The 20,486-nt window shown below is 48.5% G+C and overlaps 2 protein-coding genes across 2 annotated transcripts in view; both read left to right on the top strand.

Moving 5' to 3' along the window:
• On the top strand, nucleotides 7,199–9,694 carry LOC110260483 (proline-rich receptor-like protein kinase PERK9). Its single transcript, XM_021090808.1, has 4 exons — nucleotides 7,199–7,288; nucleotides 7,356–7,417; nucleotides 7,759–7,945; nucleotides 9,005–9,694. The coding sequence occupies exons 1-4, from the start codon at nucleotides 7,199–7,201 to the stop codon at nucleotides 9,533–9,535; spliced, it is 870 nt and encodes a 289-aa protein (XP_020946467.1). The 3' UTR covers nucleotides 9,536–9,694.
• The window catches only part of RGS20 (regulator of G protein signaling 20), a 43,275-nt gene continuing 32,558 nt past the window's right edge, over nucleotides 9,770–20,486 (top strand). The window contains exon 1 of the mRNA XM_001927277.5: nucleotides 9,770–10,744. Within this exon, the coding sequence (XP_001927312.2) occupies nucleotides 10,676–10,744 (69 nt within the window). The 5' untranslated portion in view covers nucleotides 9,770–10,675. The remainder of the gene's footprint in view (nucleotides 10,745–20,486) is intronic.

The following is a 20,486-nucleotide window of genomic DNA, read 5'->3' as shown; positions in this document are numbered from 1 at the left end:
ATCCGACGAGGAACCATGAGGTTGGGGGTTCGATCCCTGGCCTTGCTCAGTGGGTTAAGGATCCGGTGTTGCTGTGAGCTGTGGTGTAGGCCAGCAGCTACAGCTCCGATTCAACCCTTAGCCTGGGAACCTCCATATGCCGTGGGAGAGGTCCTCAAAAAGGCAAAAAGACAAAAAAAAAAAAAAAAAAAGAACATGGAAAGGACTCCCTGGGTCTAATTTACCAAAGGTGACTGACGTTATGAGGCAAATCCTTCTAAAGCCTTCTCTTGGATGTATATCCCTCACCATCTAAAATGTGGGGGGGGACCCCTACTCTGTTAGTGCCTAAAATACTATTCCTTAGGTTTATGTGAGTAGGCTATTCTGGAAGCTGTGTTATTCTTTTAGGACCTCAGAAAATGAACCAGTTTACTAAGGAAATGGAGAATTAACAGCTGTATGAATTACTGACCTAGTACCTATAGAATTGAACTCTGTAATTCAGTCCCTGTGGATGCTGGGAAGCATAACTAGTCCTGGAATTCTCCTGACTCACTGAATGTGAGAAGAGTGAGAAATTGAAATTTTGGCCTGAGAATCTGTGTGGTCACAGGTACTGAATTACAACAGCAAACTATCCTAGGCATTCCAGGCATATAAATCAACACTGTCACTGTCCAAGCTCCCGTCGTGGTTCAGGGGGTTAAGACCCTGACATGGTATTGTGACATGGTTTTTTGAATTTTATTTATCCATGATTAAAAAAAAAAAAAACTATACTAGTTTAGTCAAATGTAATTTTTGTAGAGCTGAAGATCCCAGAAAAACATCACTAGAACTTCAAAATGAGTTTTGAGGAGTTCCCTGGTGGCCTAGTGGTTAAGGATCCAGCATTGTCACTGCAGTGGCTCAGGCCACTGCTGTGGCATGGGTTCAGTCCCTGGCCTGGAAATTTTCACATGCCGCGGGAACAGCCAAAAAAATATATTTTAGTTTTCTTTTTAATTTTCTGATATTTTATGAAATAAGAATTCCCCTCTTGGAGTTCCCGTTGTGGCGCAGCAGAAACGCATCCGACTAGGAACCATGAGTTTGCCAGTACAATCCCTGGCCTCACCCAGTGGGTTAAGGATCTGGCGTTGCTGTGGCTGTGGTGTAGGCTGGCAGCAACAGCTCCAATTGGACCCTTAGCCTGGGAATCTCCATATGCCACGGGTTCGGTCCTAAAAACACACACACACAAAAAGAATTCCCTTCCTGATTTCTGGAGATATAGAATTTCACGGAAGAAAAAGCATAGGTTTTAGTTTAATTTTCCTTTCCTTTCTTTGTTTTTAGTGAACTAACAAATAAGAAAAGTGAGGGAGAAAAAGCCCAGGTAGATTTTGAAATCTTAGCACCTTGGTACATGGATCTTTTTTATTCCTACTGGTTAAAAATGTTTTTTGGAGTTCCCATTGTGGCTTGGCAGGTTGTGCACCCGACCAGTATCTGTGAGGATGTGGGTTCGATCCCTGTCCTTGATCAGTGGGTTAAGAATCTGGTGTTGCCGTGAGCTGTGGTGTAGGTCGCAGATGTGGCTCAGATCTGGCATTGCTGTGGTTGTGGTGTAGGCCGGCAGCTGTAGCTCCAATTCAACATCTAGCCTGGGAACATCCACATGCTGCAGGTATGGCCCTAAAAAGACAAAAAAAAAAAAAAAGAAAGGAAAAAAGAAAAAATTGCTGTAGTTCGGACTTCCCTGTGGCTCACAGCATAACCACTTGGCGTTGCTTCTACAGTGGTTCTGGTTCGATCCCTGGCCTGGGAACTTCCATATGCCTCAGGCTTAGCCACATGTTCAAAAAAAAAAAAAAAGTTTTAGTTAATTTACATTTTTCAGTTAGAATATTTGAAGTCAGAATGGTCCAGCCCTACAGTTATGACTTAATACAATTGCTGTGGTCACCCCACAGAGGCAGGCTGGACCCCACCCACCCAGAATGTGGTTCTGATGTCCAGACCAGTGAGATCACACACAGGCCAGAGGGCAAGAAAGGTTGTTGTTCATGCCTGCAGCCTCTGGGGAGGGTGGGGTATGAGCAAATCCAGGAAGGGCTCAGGGGACAGAGAAAGGGCCTGTTTGAGGTTTCCATGGTGGGGCCAGTGGAGCGTTCTTCTCACCAAGGGCCAGCGCTTACGTGGTTTGACCTTCCTGCAGGGACGGAGAGGCAGCTGGGCTTTCGAATTGGCTGCCCAGATGTGGGGCAGAAGCAGGGGACGGTGCTGGAGCCTGGAAGCTGGTGGCTGTCAAGCATTAGAAATGGAGTCACGCTCTTTATTACAATAATAGAAAGCATAGCAGTGTGCAATACGCCAAGTCTTCAGGTGGCCATTGGCCAAGACACCCAAGGCACACTCTGCACTCCTAGGCGCTTCTACGCATCCTGCAGAGATGGTCTTTTGCCTACACACACAAACACACACACACACACACACACACACACACACACACACACACACACACACACACACCCTACCTTATTCTTTTTACTAAAGGATGAAAGCCAGATACCCCAGGGGTTGCCAAAATTCCTTCCAACTTAATCTGTTACTGTCCAGGTAAAAGTCTCTGGTGAAGTCATTGCACCTTCCTGAGTCTCAGTGCAGCCTCTGCCACTGGGAGAGGAGACTGACTCCCGCTCACTGGTTGGAAGGAATGAGTGCACGGCCTATGACCACTGTCTGGAGCGGAACAGATGGCGTCCCTCCTACCTGCTTTCCTTCTGCTCCTCTGGCCGTTCTTGTTCAGCCTCTCTCACAAATTCCTCTCCCTCCAGTGACTCTGAAGTGTCGGAAATTCCCTAAGTTTTTACCCTGGGCCTTTTCCCACTCAACTCATTCTCCCTGGTGAATCCTGGCTGTGCTTCAGCTTGGAGGCAGCTTAGGGGCAATGACTCAGCACCTGCTCCTGCAGTCCGCACATGCGTGTACACGTGTCTCCTCATAGTCTAGACTGGAATGTCCAGGCATGTCAAGATTAGCAACATGTCGGACTTCCTGTAGAGGCTCAGAGGAAATTAACCTGACTAGCATCCATGAGGACATGGGTTCGATCCCTGGCTTCACTTAGTGGGTTAGGGATCCAGAATTGCCATGAGCTGCGGTGTAGGTCACAGACTCGGCTCAGATCCTGAGTTACTGGCAGCTGTAGCTCTGATTCAACCCCTAGCCCGGGAACCTCTATATGTCAGGTGTTCAGCCCTAAAAAAAAAAAAGTACAAAAACAAAAGGGTTAGCAACATGCCTTCACTGTTCCCCAAACTCTTCCATGATGGCAAAATGGTACCATCATCTACCTGGATTTGAACAGACATTTAAAGGCATAACCCTTGACCTTGCTCTAGTCCTCATTTCACCTAACCAGTCTTCAGGTTTTGTCCGGCAGCTGCAGCTCCAATTAGACCCCTAGACCGGGAACTTCTGTATGCCACAGGTGTGGCCCTAAAAAACAAAAACGAAAATAAAATCCCAAACCCTTGCTATGACGTGCTTGCCCAGTCAGTCTACCTAGACTCTTACACCCCCTCACCCAGCGCATAAGGTCATTTTCTTCCCACTTTCAGGGAATCCACAGCATCTAGGACATTGCCTGGTACTTAAGAGACAGGTAATACATCTTTGTCGAAAGAAGGAATACATGAGTGGTTTACAAGGCACTTCTTGGTCTGAGCCCTGCTTCTGCTCTTCCCTTTCTACTTCCCCAAATCACAGTCTAAGTCCCACCAAATGCTAGGAGTGGGATGAGAGATGGAAGTGTCTGTCCTGCACACACTTTTTTTTTACTTGGTGGTAGCAGAAATCAAAGTGAAAATTCTATGGCAGAACCAGGAGTGATGAACTCCCTCCCTAGAGAGACTTTCTCAGGCTCCTCTCAGCTCACACCATGAAGAGTTTTGAGTGTTTTTTCACCATCGTTTGTTAAACATTGTTAAGTGCATAATTCAGTAGTACTAAATACACTCACAAAGTTGTGGAACCATCACTGCCATCTATTGCCAAAGCTTTTTCATTAACCCAAACACTCTGCACCCATAAACAATAGCGCCCATTACCCTCCAACTTCAGCTCCGGGGAATGTCTGTTCTACTTTCTATTTGCGTGTTTGCCTGGTTTTGGCTCCTCATATCAATGGAATCCTTCTCTGCCCTTTTGTGTCCAGCTTCTTTCACTGAGCATGTTTTCAAGGTTCATCCATATTGCAGCGTGTGTCAGAATTCCATTTCTGTTTATGGCTGAATAATATTTGAGTTTGCCTTTCCATTTATTTGTCCAATAAATATTTGTTAAGGGCCAGGAACTATTCTAGTCACTATTGATACAACAAAGCCCAAGGAGGGGAAGTTACTACCTATGTTGTACTAATAAGCACGTGAATACACGGTATGTCAGGTGGTAGTGGGTGCTGTTGAGAAGCAGTATTGCAGGGAGAGCCCTCCAGAAAGAGGCGATCTGAGAGGTGAGGCAGGACCAGTCATGAAGAGCCTTGAGAGGGAGTACAAGGACTTTGGATTTTACTCTGAAAAGAGCAGTCAGTAGAAAGTTTGGTGTTCCAGAGTGGCATAATCTGACCGACATTTTAAAGGATAACTGGTTTCAGTATTAAGACTAGATGATGAGGAAAAATGAGGCCAAGTGGAAGTAAAAGTACCAGTTAGGGGCTATCCCAATAGTCCAGGTGAAAGATGCCAAGACCTGTACTGGGGTGTATTCATCAAAGTTCTCCAGAGAATCAGAACCAACAGGGTATACATGTGATAGATAGATAGATAGATAGATAGATAGATAGATAGTTAGTTAGTTAGAGAGATTGTAAAGAATTGACTCATGTGATTATGGCGTTTGGGAAGCCAGCCCTGCAGACTGGAAATTAGGTAAGAGTTGATGGTTTGGTCTTGATCTGAAATCCACAGCGCAGTCCAAACAGGCTGGAACCTCAGGGAGAGTTTCTATGGTTCAGTCTTCTGGCCAAACTCCTTCTGCACGAAACTCTGTTGCCTACTTCATCCTAGAACCTGGTTTTCTGGCAATCACTGGCATTCTTTTGCCTGTAAATGCATCACCCTGATCTCTGCTGTCATTACCACATAGTTTTCTCCCTATGTACACATCTGGGTCCAAACTCTCCCCTTTTATAAGGACACCAGTCAGACTGGGTTAGGGGCCCACCCTACTCCGGCAAGACCTCATCTTTACTTAAGTACATCTGCAACAACTCTATTCCAAATACTGTCATATTCTGAAGTCTTGAGGGTTGGGACTTCAACATACAATTTTTTTTTTTTTTTGGTCTTTTTGCCATTTCTTGGGCCGCTCCTGCAGCATATGGAGATTCCCAGGCTAGGGGTCAAATCAGAGCTGTAGCTGCCGGCCTACGCCACAGCCACAGCAGTGCAGGATCTGAGCCGTGTCTGCGACCTATAGCACAGCTCACAGCAGTGCTGGATCCTTAACCCACTAAGCAACGCCAGGGATTGAACCTGAAACCTCAAGGTTCCTAGTCAGATTCGTTAACCACTGAGCCACGACAGGAACTTTCTCAACATACAAATTTTGGGGGGACCCAATTCAGCCTGCAACACAGTGATAGTTGTGTTTGGAGAATATGGGAAGCAGTTGAGTTTTGGGTTTTTCTGTTTTTTGTTGTTGTTGTTGTTGTTTGTTTTTTTGCCTCCTCTGCAACATATAGAAGTTCCTGGGCCAGGGATCAAACTTGGCCACAGCAGTGACAATGCAGATCCTTAACTGCTAGGCTACCAGGGAACTCCAGAATTTTTTTTTTTTTTTTTGTCTTTTTTTGCTATTTCTTTGGGCCGCTCCTGCAGCATATGGAGGTTCCCAGGCTAGGGGTCCAATCGGAGCTGTAGCTGCCAGCCTACGCCGGAGCCACAGCAACAGGGGATCCGAGCCGCATCTGCAACCTACACCACAGCTCACGGCAACGCCAGATCGTTAACCCACTGAGCAAGGCCAGGGATCGAACCCGCAACCTCATGGTTCCTAGTCGGATTCGTTAACCACTGCGCCATAACAGGAACTCCCAGAATTTTTTTTTAAATAAAGGTGAGGGCAAATAAGTTATCTCATAAAATTAAATCTAATTTCAAATTCTAACTGTGATTTTAATTCTAAAGGCTCTGATTTTTGCTATTGTTGCTATTAAGAATGGAGGTTAATTCTGCCATAAATGCTTCCTTTATGAAACAGTACTATTTAGGGATGAATGAAACTTTTTGATTTGCCTTTTAAGGGGTGAGACTCTGTTTATATAGATTAGGGATGTGGTGCTGTTCAATAAAACATGATTAGGGAAATGGATGCTCATCAGAACAAGGTGTTCCCAGAGTCTTCTGCTTCCCTAAAGGGAACAGTGCTTCCAGGAATACGGATTCTGTGATGATTCCATTTGGCGCCTAATGTTTTCGAAACCCTCAGCATGCCATCTAGAATCTGGCCTAAAAGGAAGACAGCTTTCTGTAATGATCAGCACCAACGGCAGCTGAAGGTCTCTCAGATAACTTTTCCCAGACCGAATTTTGTGGCTACAAGGATACTCGGCGCTCTGTCCTAGCCAGAACGACCGAAGGAGCCGGATTTCAGGCCCCGGCCCTTGTCACGCCTCGCGCCCCCACTGGCGAGCTGCCGGGGTCCCTGGGCAGAAAAAAGGTAGAACTGGGGAGGGCAAAAGACCACCCCAGGGAAGAGAGAAAGGTGGAAGTCTCCAGAGGCCCAAAGGAGCCAGGCTCTGCGTTTCTGGGGCTGAGTTTGGGACTTTTATTCTGCCTCAAAACATTTCCACTATTTCGCTCACAAGCGTCTCTGTCTGGAAGCACAGGAGCGGAGCAGAAAGCCTAATGAAGCGTGCGGAGGAAGGGGCGGCCGGCGCCCGGGGAAGGAGGGCTCGGGCTGAAGGAGCAGAGAAGTGTCAGGTTACAGGATCACGCGTTCTCAAAAAACCATTTGAAAACTTGAGCTGGAGACCCAAAACCTGGAACCTGCAAAAGGCGAGTGGAGCGGCCTCCGGGCCCCCAGCAGTCTGCCGAGCGCCGAAGGGCGCCTACCGCTGGCTGTCTGCGTCCCCGGCTGGTTCCAGCCCCGCCTGAAGCCCGGCGGGAAGGCCGCGGGTGGGCTCGTCGAGCTCCCGGGAATAAGCCGGTTCTCTCTTAATGTTCTCAGCATGGGGTCCTTCCGGCCCGTGGCCTGCGTCCCCCGAGGTGCCTGCGGTCACCCGGGAGCAGACTTGGCCGATGGCCCGCCGCCCCCGCAGGTGCGCGCGGAGTTCCGAGCCCCCGCCCCCGCCCAGGACTGGGCCCCTTCCCCCTTTCTCCCCCCAGACCCATGCTGGGCGCCCTGGCCGGCTCAGAGAGTCTTCTGAATTGCTCATTTTCCCCCTCGAGTAAGCCGTTGGCGCTTACCCAGAAGCCTCCCGGGCTCCTAGCTCCAAACCCTAAAATAAACGCGGCGCAGCTCCAGAAAGCGGGGGAGGAGAGAGAAGCATCCACACGCGGAGAATGGAAATACTAGAACGACCCCGTTCTCCAGGAAAAGGTAACGAAGGGAAGTGAAACAGTGAGAACTTACTCCGAAATGTAAACCGCGCTCTGCTCAGGCCGGGCGCGGACAAACGCCCGAAGGACGAATCCGCCTACACTCACGGCGGCTTCCCAGAAAGGGCCTCATGAATGAGAATGGGTTGCTAGGTTTCCTCGCTCCCTCCCGACACCCGCTTCCCACAAGACTTCCACCGGTGAAAGAAAGCAGGCCGAGCCTGGCATCTGCACAGCGAGGGAGCCGCGCCAAGCCCACGCGCTCCCGCCTTCAGGACCCTGGAGAGCGGCCGCCGCGCCCTGGGGACCCGCACCTTGCCCCCTCCAACGCCTCGCCGCCCGGTCCCTTGTATTCGCTGCTTCCCGCCTCCACCTTCGTTTTTCTTGGCAATCACCACTCTTGTTTTTCACAAACAGATTAAATTGTCTTTTTGTTTTGCTTAAGGGGACTGTTTGGATTGGCTGAGTGAAGTTCCAGTTAGTAACTTCACTAAACGTTAGTGGACCAAGAAGCCCTGAGACCTCCAAAATGAGAGCCTGAACAAGACAGGAGACCTTAAAAAGCCACGGAGTTCCATCCCTTTACCTCATAAACTAATCAGATAATCTCAAAAAATAAAGAGAATTTACTGTTTCTTTAGTTGCAAGAACTAGACCCTCTAGAGCCCTGGGCCTCTGACTTAAATTTTTCTGTTTCCCTATACTTTCTAAGATAAAAGTAACTTCATGTTCACCTGGGCCGCTTAGGTCTCTCAAGCAGCAAGTGCAGGGTGGAAAGGCCTGTGTTCAGGGGAATGAGATGGACACACGAGTGTGGAAGGAGGGCCTACAGAACATGCACACAAGTCCTGACCTTCCCCCAATGCCAGCACCCGGCACAACCAAAGCCAAATCGCCGGGGCCTTTTCCTCTAGCCTGAGGGACCCTCTGGCTCTTGCCAGTATCCAAGCCTCCCCGGACACCTAGTAACCTCATCCAGCTTCCGTGCCTCTGGCGGTAGGGCCCTCCACACCTTGGAAGAGGGGAAAGGCAGGATGAGAGAAGGTTGAGGCAGAGCAAGAATTGCCAAAGGAAACTGGGAGATGTTCATCCAAAGTCTAAAGAACCGAGAGAGGTGAACACAGACCTCGCATTTAACCACGTGCCTACGAATTCCCTGAGAAGGTTAACATTGTGATTCTGAAGCAGTGGTTCAGATAGGGTAGGAGATTCTGCATTTCCGACAGGCTTCTGGGTACTCCCCAGGGTGCAGGTTCAAGGACCACACTTTGAATAGCAAGGAAGTAGAAAGGGGTGGGGGGAGGAAGGAGAGACGGTGGGAGGGTCAAAGAAGAGGTCTCACTTTTGCTCTCACTCACCTTCCCTGGCGCCCCCAAAGTAAGGCCTCAAAATGCCGCAGTAAGCGCGGCCCTCTGCACATTTTCTTCAGTCTGTAGCCGGACCCAACAGTGACCGTGTGCTGGTTTTGTTTCTCTCCTCCGCCTCTCGCCCTTCCCGCCGCCCGCCTTGCACAGCTTGCAGACTCACCCGCTGTCCCGAAGCTGCTCAGCATCCTTTCCGGCACGCTCTCCGGCCTCGCGCGCTTCTTCTCTCACCTTCTCCGGCGATCCCCTCCAGAGGCTCCCCAGAGGCGTCCGGACTTCTCCCTTCTTCTTCCTGCCCTGCCAGTTGCTGGGCTTGCGCGGAGGCCCGAGGAGCGGCCGGGCCGCCTCTCGCTCCTGCTCAGGGTAGCTCTGGCACTGCCCGGCCGACCCCCCGGGAGACGCCTGCCCCGGGATGAGGAAGCCAGCGCTGGGCAGAGCTCGCCCGTGCCGGTGAGTACTGTGGTCTCCACCACCCCATCCGCGGCCTCACCCGGCGCCAGCATTTCTAGTTTCTCCCCATCCCAGACTGACCCACTCCACGTGCGGCCAGCAGGGGCTCCGGTCAGCAAGCAGTGGGGGAGGGGGCGGATGGAAAGATCGTGACCGGGCTGAGTACAATCAAAGAAAAGGCGCCAGCCTGACCCTCCCTCCCCCCTAGAGACCCTCGAAGCTACTTTTCCCGGGCCATTTCCTTCCAGGGTCAACGGAAGAGGGAGGGAGCCCGCGCCCTCCCCAAAGCTCTTCTTAAAGTCTTCTTCTCTACCCGGCTCTCCTCCCCCTCCCCCCAGCCTCCCCCAGACCGGCCTCCGCCCCCTCCTCGCGCTCCCACTCCCCAGCCCAGGCTATGTCTCCGGAGGCCAGGGAGGAAATGACGTGACGTTCTTTTAGTGTGCTGTCAGCTTCCAGCCTCAGTTCGGCCCTCCGAGCTCGGGCGCATGGCCCCGGCGGCCTGACTCTCTCGCTCCCGAGGGCACACAGGGGGTTGTCGCGATACGAGTCTCTGCGCCCGCAGAGCTGGGCATCCGGGTTCCCGCCACCCTTCGAGTCTCATCCTTCCCCCGACTCCGGAGTCGAGAGTTAGCTACCTCCTCGCCGCCCAGCCCAGTGGGGCTCTCGGCTCGGGCTGGCCGGGAGGGGCGAGGAGCCACTTTCAAGGGCGGGACCGCGGGAAGCAGAGGCTGCACCAGAGTGCGCCGGGGGCAGAGCGGGGAGCAGCGCTCTGGGTAAAGGGAGATGGTGGGGGCTGCCCCCGAGAGGCGGACAGTCTGCTGCCAGACTCCCCGCGAACCAGCACCCCCGAGCGCGGCGCACCCCCGCACACACACCGGCCCCTCCCACCACCCGCTTCATTCACTGGGTTCGAGCACGCTTTCCCGCAAGCTGGAGGCTCGCTCCGCCCCCAGCGCTCCCCAGATCAGGAACAGCAAAGGGGCGCCCACACTCTCGGCACTTCCCAACCCCGGGCTGGAGAAATGGACTATGGTCCAGGGGCGGATTGCCCCCCACCCCACCCCTCCGCAGAGGAGCTCGCGGCCGCGGGAAGGAGGCGAGCCCAGGGAATGCCCGGCAGGGGGGCGGGGGGTGAGGGGCGGGGAGACGTAGAGCAGAGGGAGGGAGAGGGCAGAGAAGAGGGCGACAGGAAAGACCGAGAGTCTGAGGAAGAAGAAAGCCTGGGAAAGCGATCGCGGGCGCAGTGAGAGCTGCACTTAGAATTATAATAAAAATAAGGCGCTCGCGGGACGCATGCGCACGGCCAACGGAGGCGAGCCGGCCGCAGCTTCCCTTCGGATTCGCGGGGCGGACGGACGAACCGTGAGTAACCAGCTGGCTCAACTCCCCCGTCCCCTCCTGGACTCGCCCCTAGGCCTCAGGCGGGGAGGTGGCCGGGGCCAGGCGGGACGCGCACGCTGGGCAGGGCTCGGCGCTCAGGTCGTGGCCGGGGTGGCGGGAGCGGGTCCGGCCCCTACATCAGTCCGTGCGTGGAGGGTGCGGGGCTTGGGGTGTGGCCGTGTCTCCGGGGCGCTCCGTCCCGGCGTCCACACGACTGACCTCTGTGGCCGGGCGTCCGGGAGTGAGCGGTCGTATTGACACTCTAGCAGATTTGAGAAATTCCCGGCGCGGGGGCGGGCAGCCCGAGCGCAGGCGAGAGGGAAGCGGGGACACTCGCCGAACCGCAGAACCTCTCTTTAGAGGCGCGCCACTCAGGTGGGGACCCAAGGAGCGAGGCGGGAAGCGGGCGCCCGCCGCGGACCCCGGAGGACTCTGGAAACCGAATGGACAGAACTGTCCTGCCTTCCTCGGACGCCAAGGAAGTGGAGGCGGGCGCCTCGGGCATTTTGCTTTTGCGGGAACCTGGCGACTGAGTCTTCCGCGCGCTCGACGCTGCGCTTGGAACTTAGAAGGCGTGTGGCGCCGGGGCGCGGAGACCCGAGGGGGCAGTGGTGGGACCTGGGGGCTGCGGCACCGCAGGTGCTGGGCTACTCCCCCCACCTCCCTTGCGGGAGTGGGCGGGGGAGAGGTCGCTGAGGCAGCAGGGCGCCCGCGGCTGACGGGCGGCGCGGGGAGGGCCAGGGTCCGGTGCTGCTGGAGCCGGCGCGGGAAGAACCTGGGAAGAGGCAGTGCCCGGGGATCGGAGCGGTTTGCGAGCCTCCGGGACTTATGGTCCTCCGAGGAAAGCCCGGGCGGGCGTGGGGCGGCCCGAAGCTAGGCCCGCGGCGGTGAAGGCGGCTAGTGCCGGGAGCAGAGTGAGCGCGATGGCAGAGTGTCTTTCCTGGAGGAGGAGAGCGCTACAAGGCAGATCTCTCCCACTTCGCTGCTTCAGGACAATCCCGCGGAGGCCGGACGCTCTTTGTCCACCGCCTCCACGCGGATTAGCCGCAGGGCACGGGTGGCTCCAACTTGCAGTGGGCGCGGGCGCCACAGACGAGACTCTGCTTGCCTGCCGGGGAGCATATGCAGTCACTCGCCCGCAGGGGCTCGCCTTGCTCCGCAGAGCGGGGAGCTCCTGCACGGTCTCATTACCCTCCCTGGTCAGCCCCGCTCTGCTGGAGCGCGGGTTGCAGGGCCCCTGCTTGGCTTGGCTTCATTTCACTTATGGCGGTTCCAGATTATGGAATTGGGCAAACAAGGGTCCGAGTTCACAAAACGGTCTGACTTCCTCCCCAGACTTGGCAATGGCAGTTTATAATGAAAAGACTCCATCTTGTAAACTCTTAGTTTTTGTTTACAACTTAATTTTCTAGTGGGCCTCGTCTTGTTTATCTTCTGTTCATTAAGTGGCATCTTTGGTATTATGCATCAGTAACGCATGAGTGGCAATATTGCCTAATGAGTAAGAGTCCTGGATTCTGTAACTGTCTGGATTCAAATTCCTGTGTGGCCTCGGGCAAGTTGCTTAACCTCTCTGTGCCTTAGTTTTGTCATCTGTAAAATGGGGACAAGAAAAGTACCTGACTCACGGGTTGGCTGCCAGCATTCAGTAAGGTAATGCAGTAGAGTTCTGGCACAGACCTAACATAAAGGTGTTATTACTATTGTTACTATACTGGTGCTAAATTGACTAAGTAGACTATAAAAAGATCAGGAACAAAACACGTATTTTGTTATAAAGAGTAAATGTAATGAAATACATGATGTCCATCAAAATTAGAAAAAAAAATGCTTTTGATATCTTTTCTTTTTTGGCCACCATGGGACACATGGAGTTCCCCACCCAGGGATCAGATCCGAGCCCAGGGATCTGTTAACCCACTGTGCGGGGCCGAAATCGAACCTGTGTCCCAGCACTCTAAAGAGGCTGCTGATCCCGTTACAACACAGTGGGAACTCCCTATGTCAATATCTAAACTTAAATACATTTCTACATCATCTGGAGCCTTTTATTTCAAATTATGAAATATGTATATACAGTCTTCAAACAGCACTTTAAGAAAATTATCCCTAACCGTCAAAACATTTCACTTTGTGAAATGGATATACATCAAATAGGTCATGGTATACACAGAATATAGAATGTTAAAAGGCAGATTACTTGTTTACCTCCTTCACTTTACAGGTGAGGAAATACTCAGAGAGGCTGAGGGCCTGGGTCAGACATGTCCAGCTATAGAGGCCAGAATGGGATTAGAATTAGGTCTTCTGACTCCCTGCCCAGGGCTCCTACACACCACACGGATGACTTCCTCTTTGCTACAAATTTATGAACCTTTACCAAACAGGAAACCAGGATGCATTATATAAAGAAAAATATGCAAGCACGTGTTATCTCTAACATAGAAAAGGCTGGGCGGTAATACGGCTGCTGCTGTTCGACCGCTTTATCACAGCCTCTCGCAGCAGAAGACATGGCCATGGGCTGGCCTGAGGTCAGGGAAGCTCACCCAGTCAGAGTTAGAATTTAAGGTCCAACCCCGGGCTGCATGTTCTAGTCATCCCTTGTAATGCTTGCTTTTGCATTAGACATCATTGTTGAGAAGTTCTTGTTGTTGCTCAGCAGGTTATGAACCCGAGTAGTCTCCATGAGGATGTAGGTTCCATCCCTGGCCTCACTCAGTGGCTTAAGAATCTGATGCTGCCGTGAGCTGTGATGTCAGTCACAGACGAAGCTCAGATTCTATTTGGCTGTAGGCTGGCAGTTGCAGCTCCGATTCATCCCCTAGCCTGGGAACTTCTATATGCTGCATGTGCAGCCCTCAAAAGCAAAAATAAAAATTAAAAATTTTTTTAAATTTTAAAAGAAATCATTTTTGAGCTTTTCTTAAATTTTTAAAAATCTCCCTCCTGCTGACTTTGAAGGTCTTTCCTGTAAGAGACCTTCTTTTTACAAAAGTATTTCAGGATTACATACAAAGGAGTTCCCATCGTGGCTCAGCAGAAATGAATCTGCTTCCATGAGGACATAGGTTCGATCCCTGGCCTCACTCAGTGGGTTAAGGATCCGGCGTTGCGGTGAACTGTCGTATAGGTCGAAGACGTGGCTTGGATCTGGCGTTGCTGTGACTGTGACATAGGCCAGCGGCTACAGCTCCGGTTTGACCCCTAGCCTGGGAACCTCCATATGCCACAGGTGTGGTCCTAAAAAGAGAAAAAAGAAAAAAAAAAGATTACATACAAGGAGCTTTTATTATTCCAGATTTTGTAGAAAAGCAAGGGTGAAAGAGGAAAAAGACTTTCTTATTTTAATGTGATTGCCAGGACACTGGTTTCATCACAGTTACTTCAGCATCAGTTCCTAGGGTCCTACTGTTCTTTCATTTCTCCACATGGCCGTCTAATGACATTCACCTTCCGGGGACAGATGCATCTGGTGGCTTAGAGGTCCAGCCCTCACATAAGCAGTTTGGAAATTACGTGGCAAAGCTTTTCAGGTGGGTGTCTGGCCTTGCAAAGTTATTTATGGGGCTGGTGTGTCTTCCAGGGAAGGCACTTCTAGGAACGGTTGCCTGTATCCTTGAAGAAGAAAACTGGTTCTCTGCAGTGATTTTGCGTCCCTGAATACCTAACACGTGTTCTTAGCCAGAAATCCAGGGCATTAAGCAGGGAGTGACTTTCTAGCATGCTCCCAAGCCAGTTCAGCAGAAATGAGTTTTGAAATCACCTGTGTCAAATCAGATCTCATTCATGATTAGGAGGTGACTCACTGTCCCACTGGGAATACTGGTGCCGGGTTTTCTGCGCACCACCAGGTGACTCACAGCATGAACCTTATTCACATACCTACTGTGTCAGCCGGCAACTGATAGGGGTCACGCTGAGTCAGAGCCGAGCACGGAGTACGGTACCCGTGAGTCACTGACTACCCGGCACTTCTGAGATGGTCCCAGAATGTTACTTTGAGCAGCCAGCTCCAGAGTTTAGACACTGCCATACAGGGCAAGTCATAGTATGATTGCATGGGCTTCTGTCACAACTGTTCCTGGCAAAGTCCCGATGTGCCCGAGTGCTCATGGTGATAGTCCCTGCTTGTGAATTCATAGAGTCCAGCGGGTTAGATTCTAGCTATTTGCATGAGAAGTCATTTGCAAAATATGACTGCTTTGTTCTGTTGCCCAGCGGTGATAGTTTCCTGGAGTTGTTTCAATGACTGATACAGCCAGTTGACCTTTCTGGTTGCAGAATGCTCAGTTTCTAGTTATTAATTAATTTTACTCTAAACCTTTCTGAAGTACATATTAACGTTTGGATCTTAGACAATAGCAACTCAACCAGTGTTGCTTCCTGAGGTCCTGGGTTGACCACATGCAGCTCAGCTCAACAGTGAAGTAGAGGGAAACCTCTTGTTTTCTGGTTTGTCTCTGCCTGTGCCCCTGTCACCTCTGATGCCAGCTGGACCGTGCTTGCTCCAGAGCTAGAACACGAGTTTGTGGTGCCCGTTGCTCTAAGGCTGCAACACCGAGCACTTCCAGGCCTTCTGAGGCTGTTGACTCAATCAACGCAGGCTTATAGAGCTGTTCCACGTGCACGGGACAGTGGAAAGGACCGTGCAAGCCACCCCCTGCCCAACCCTGAAAGACTTTTACATCTCCGGGTGGGGTGATAATGAGATTTAAGGGACCAGGAGATTTCTTCATTTGTGTAGAAGTCTTGAAGATAATTACTGGCAAGAAGTTATTATCCTTGGAATCAGGATTAGACTACTGTTTTAAAAATTGCATGTGTGTCTTTCTCTATTTGTGCCCTGATGAATGCAAGAGACTCCCAGATGCATAGACTTCACCATGTTCCTTTATTGTATGTCTCCAAGTATCCATTTCCAGTGATAACATGGGCACTAATCCGTGTACTTCCTGCTGTATAGAAAAGTGACAGATACTTCTTTGCATTTAATGGGGGCTGCCGGTAAGAAGTCCAGTTCTTCCGGGCTTAAGGTAATTCCTGGCAAATTTGGGTCATTAGGACTCTCTAATAAGTAGACATTTTTTTTTTTTACTTCTTAGGGCCACAGGCACAGCATGTGCAAGTTCCCAGGCTATGGGTCGAATCAGAGCTGCAGCTGCTGGCCTACACCACAGCCGCAGCAATGCCAGATCCCAGCTGTGGTGCAACCTACACTGAAGCTCTCACAGCAGTGCCAGATCCTTAACCCAGTGACCGAAGCCAGGGGTCAAACCTGCATTCTTATGGATACTAGTCGGGTTCGTTACCACTGAGCCACAACAGGAACTCCTAAATAGACTATTTTATAAAAGAGAAACAATGCTTCATATACGTTTGCTAAATTTCATGAGGAGCTGTAGCTATTTTGTGAGAATCATGCTTTTTAGACTTTGTTATAGTTTATAAAGTGTACACTTTTAAAATTAATTTTTATTTTGTATTGGAGTATAATTGACTTGCAATGTTGTGTTAATTTCAGGTGTACAGCAAAGCGATTCAGTTATGCATATACACATATCCATGCTTTTCCAGATTGTTTTCCTATATAGGTAAAAGTGTAGATGTTTTAAGTTAAAACCAGTATGAATTGTGTCTGGTTTTGCACTTCTTACAGAATTACGTAGTGCATGGAGTTCCTGCTGTGGCACAGCAGGTTAAGGATCTGGTGTTGCCACAGCTGTAGCATAGGTCGCAGCTGAGGCTGAGATTCGATCCCTGGCCTGGGAACTTCCACATACCACAGGTGTGGCCAAAAAAGAAAAAAAAAAAATCACACTGTATATAGTCTTTGCATCTGGTCCTTTAGCTCAGCATTATGTTTTTGAGATTCCTTTACTGTTGTTGCCTGTGTTGTTATTTTTCAATGCCTTCTTCCTTTGTGTGAATACACCAGCATTCAGGTATCCATTCCACTCTTGAAGGACATCTGAGTTGTTTCCAGTGTGAGCAATTGTGAATAATGCTAATATGAACATTTTTATTCATGTCTTTTGATAAACATAAGCCCTTATTTCCATTGGATATTCAGGAAGGAATTTTCTGGGTAATAGGTCCAGTGTATGTTTAGCTTCATTAGATGCTATCAGTTTATCAAACCCTTTTTACACTCCAAGCCAATTTACACTCCTACCAGCAACATACACATTGCTTTGCATCCTCATCATCACTTAGTGTTGTCCCCTGATGTAATGGTAGCCATTCTAGTGCTGGAGAGGTATAGCATTGTGGTTTTAATTAGTATTTCCCTGATTACTAATGTTGAGCACTTTTTTTTTTTTTAAGCAATTTGTGTATCTTCTCTTGTAAACTGCCTCTGTAAGTTTTCTGGTCTGTTGCATTGTCTGTCTTTTTCTCAATGATTTGTACTACTTTTTTATGTATTCTGGATATGTTATTGTCAAAAATGTATGTATCTGTGTCTGTGTGTGAGTATTTTGCAGATCCCATCCATGCCTCACCTTTATACTCTCATTCCATTATCTTTGGACCGCTATGGTTTCTGTTGAAAAGTCACATGTCTATGAAGGTAAGATGTCTTCTTCCTCTGGCTGATATAAAGTTTCTTTCTTTTTTTTGGTTTGGATACAGTGTGCCTAGGTGTGTTTTATATTTGTCCTGCTTTAGATTCACTGGGCTTCTTGTATCTGTGGATTGATATCTTCCATCCGCTTTGGAAATTTTGCATTTGCTATCTCTTCAGATATTGCTTCCTGTTTTGTTTCCTGCTTCTGAGATTCAAATCATAACATATGTTAGACTTTTTCCTTTTTCCTTTTTCTCCTCATGTCTTTTATTCTATCCTAGGTTTTGTCCTTTTTTGTCTCCCTTCAACCTGAATACTTTCTTTTAACCTGTGTTTCTATTCTCTTAAACTATCTTCTGCTGTGCCCAGTCTTCTGTCAAACCACTTAGTGATTGTTAATTTCAAAAACTGTTTTGGAGTTCTCTTGTGGTGTAGCAGGTTAAGGATCAGCATTGCCACTGCAGTGGCTTGTGTTGCTGCTGTAGCACAGGTTTGATCCCTGGCCCAGGAAGTTCTACATGCCTTGGGTATGGGCAAAACAAAAAACAAAACCTGTTTTATTCTAAATATAGTATGTCCATTTGATACTTTTCAATGCATTTCAGTTCACTAATGACATCCTCGATCTTTTCATTAGTTTTTATGTATAAATCCTGTGTACTAAATCCAATATGGAGATGTTTGTGAGCCTGTGTCTGTTGTTTGGTTTTTATCATTGGTCACATTTTTCTATCTCTTCACCTGTCTAGTAATTTCTATTTTATGTGGACATCATCTATAAAGAATCTGTGTGGTTTCAGATAATATCTTCCACCAGTAAGGACTCTCCTTTAGAGAGATTTCCTCTGTGAGCACGAGGAACTGACCACATCAGCCATAATATGAATTAGTAATTTTAGTAAAACTTAAGTAACTTGGTTATTTCCCATCCCTCAGGTATTTTCTCCTGGGCTTTGAATTTAGAGCCTAACGAGTTTCTATCTTTTTAGTCTTGAAAGTCTTGAAAGACTGAGAGACTCGGCCTCATCTTCAGAGGCTTCGAGCTTCTTTCTGCCCCCGCCTTCCCCGGGTGGCTTCCCCCACTGGGAAGTGTGTGGAGGTTGGCCGGCCACATGTCTGAGGAAGACCTTGTTCAGGGAAGATGTGCTCTCCTGCGACTCTAAGTCCCTTTAGAGCCTCCAATCCACAAATGCCCTCAGGGGAGGAGACTTTTGTGCTCGCTCCCAGAAGCTCACTCAAGGTGATTTAGTCTCTCTGCTTCCACAGGCTCTGATGTCTTTAGAAATGGGATTTCAGCTCTTCCGTTGTTGCTCAGGAACTGACCTACTGCCATTTTTTCTGGAAGAGATTTTTCTTGAGTTAAGTTTCTGTTTCTTCTATCTTTGCATCACATTTTTATCTTCTATGATATCATCTGTTTGCAGTGCAGTTTAGAAAATGAACATTGAAAAGTTCACTGTAAACAAATATAAAATGAATACATGTTCTGTGAGTTTAGAAATGTTAGAAGGAAAAGAAGTGAGTTGTAATCCCTGCAGTCCCTCAGGCTTCGAGTTGTGGTTGTGTGATGTAAAAAGTGTGAGCAGGGGAATGAAGGACAACTGGGCTTGAATTTTGACTTTGCTCACTGGTTCTGTGAACCTCTGATTCCACATCAGTACCATGGGGATAATCACATTGACTTCATAGCAAGAACTGTACAGCCCAGGGTTTAAGAGAGTATTCAGTAAGTGATGGCTATTAGCATTGTTCCCCTAATCTTTATCCATCATTATGTTAGGCACCTAAACATAGATAATCTGATTTCAAACACATATTTTGATATACTTATATCTGGTACAGAGTCTAAAAGTTTTACCATTCAAACAGGGTGCTGAAAAAGTCTTTTTAAATGAAAGACCTGTACCTATGATTTAATATCTGAAAATATTATGAAATAAGTTTATACATTCGTATTTTGCCAGAATCTTTGTCCTTTTAGACCAGAAAATAAATAAATAAAATTTAGCAGCAGAAAGAATTACCTCCAAAGTCGTGTGCTCTCAGTAAAACTCACATCTGACTATTTGGCATTATAGCCAATAGAGTTGTTGTTAGGTTTTTTTTTGTTTGTTTTTTTGTTTTTTTGGTTTTTTTTGTAAGATATTGGCAACGAGAAAACAAGAAATATGAAGAAAAAAATAAAGGTATTTTCTAGAAAGGATACTGGTTGACCTTTGCAGAGGAGAGCCTGCGTGGGATCTGTGAGTAATTTTAATATTACCTCCATAAATTATTTAAATGGACTTAATTTTCATATTACATTCCCTGTAACTGATCTACTCTTTAATTTTGACTTCTGCATTTGTTTCTTTAAAAAAATAAAGACCTCAATAATATCTGGAAACAATTAGGTTCTACTCTAAATATAAGATGGAAATAGTAGTCCTGGAGGCAGCTGGGTGGTTCTGGGGAACACGGGCCTCTCCTGCCCCCGCCAGTGGGACAGCGCTTCAGGCCTGGCCAACTGAACGTGGGTTAAGGGAGAATGAATAAAGTGGTACAAAGAGGTGTGAAGAAGGTACGCAAAGTCTAATAAAGGGAACAACTCACCTCTTCATGTTAAATCTCATCAACTAGCTCCCCGAAGACGTGTTTTTCCTCTTATTTTCTAGGGATGTGTTCAAAATCATGAAGGTGGTACAACTATAATGACTAATTTAGGTAGAGCATATGTTTGCTAAAATATGTTAAATGTAGTTCTAGAATCAGAAGACTACATAGAAGGGTTTTATTTATTTATTTAATCTCTTTAGGGCTACACATGTGGCACATGGAAATTCCCGGCCTAGGGTTCCCGGCCTAGGGGTCGAATCCAAGCTGCAGCTGTTGGCCTACGCCACAGCCACAGCAACACCAGATCCGAGCCGCATCTGCAACCTACACCACAGCTCACCACAAAGCCGGATCCTTAACCTGCTGAGCGAGGCCAGGGATTGAACCCGCATCCTTAAGGATACTAGTCAGGTTTTTTTCTGCTGAGCCACAACAGGGACTCCTATAAATACTAATTTAGATAGAGCATATATTTGTTAAAATATATCAAATGTAGTCTGAGATTCAGAAGACTACATAGAGTTTTGGTGTTTTTTCTTAATGGAACTTGGTCCTTTACGA

The sequence above is a fragment of the Sus scrofa genome, chromosome 4 (assembly GCF_000003025.6).
Source record: "Sus scrofa isolate TJ Tabasco breed Duroc chromosome 4, Sscrofa11.1, whole genome shotgun sequence".
Classification (NCBI taxonomy): domain Eukaryota; kingdom Metazoa; phylum Chordata; class Mammalia; order Artiodactyla; family Suidae; genus Sus; species Sus scrofa.
This window is presented reverse-complemented; position numbering and strand designations above follow the sequence as displayed.

Bases quoted from the DNA above. Each gene is read 5' to 3' on its own strand.
- LOC110260483 (XM_021090808.1), top strand. From the start codon at position 7,199: ATGGGGTCCTTCCGGCCCGTGGCCTGCGTCCCCCGAGGTGCCTGCGGT. The intron at 7,289-7,355 runs GTGCGCGCGGAG...TTCTCCCCCCAG, and splicing joins ATGGCCCGCCGCCCCCGCAG to ACCCATGCTGGGCGCCCTGG. The intron at 7,946-9,004 runs GTTTTTCTTGGC...TTCAGTCTGTAG, and splicing joins TGCTTCCCGCCTCCACCTTC to CCGGACCCAACAGTGACCGT.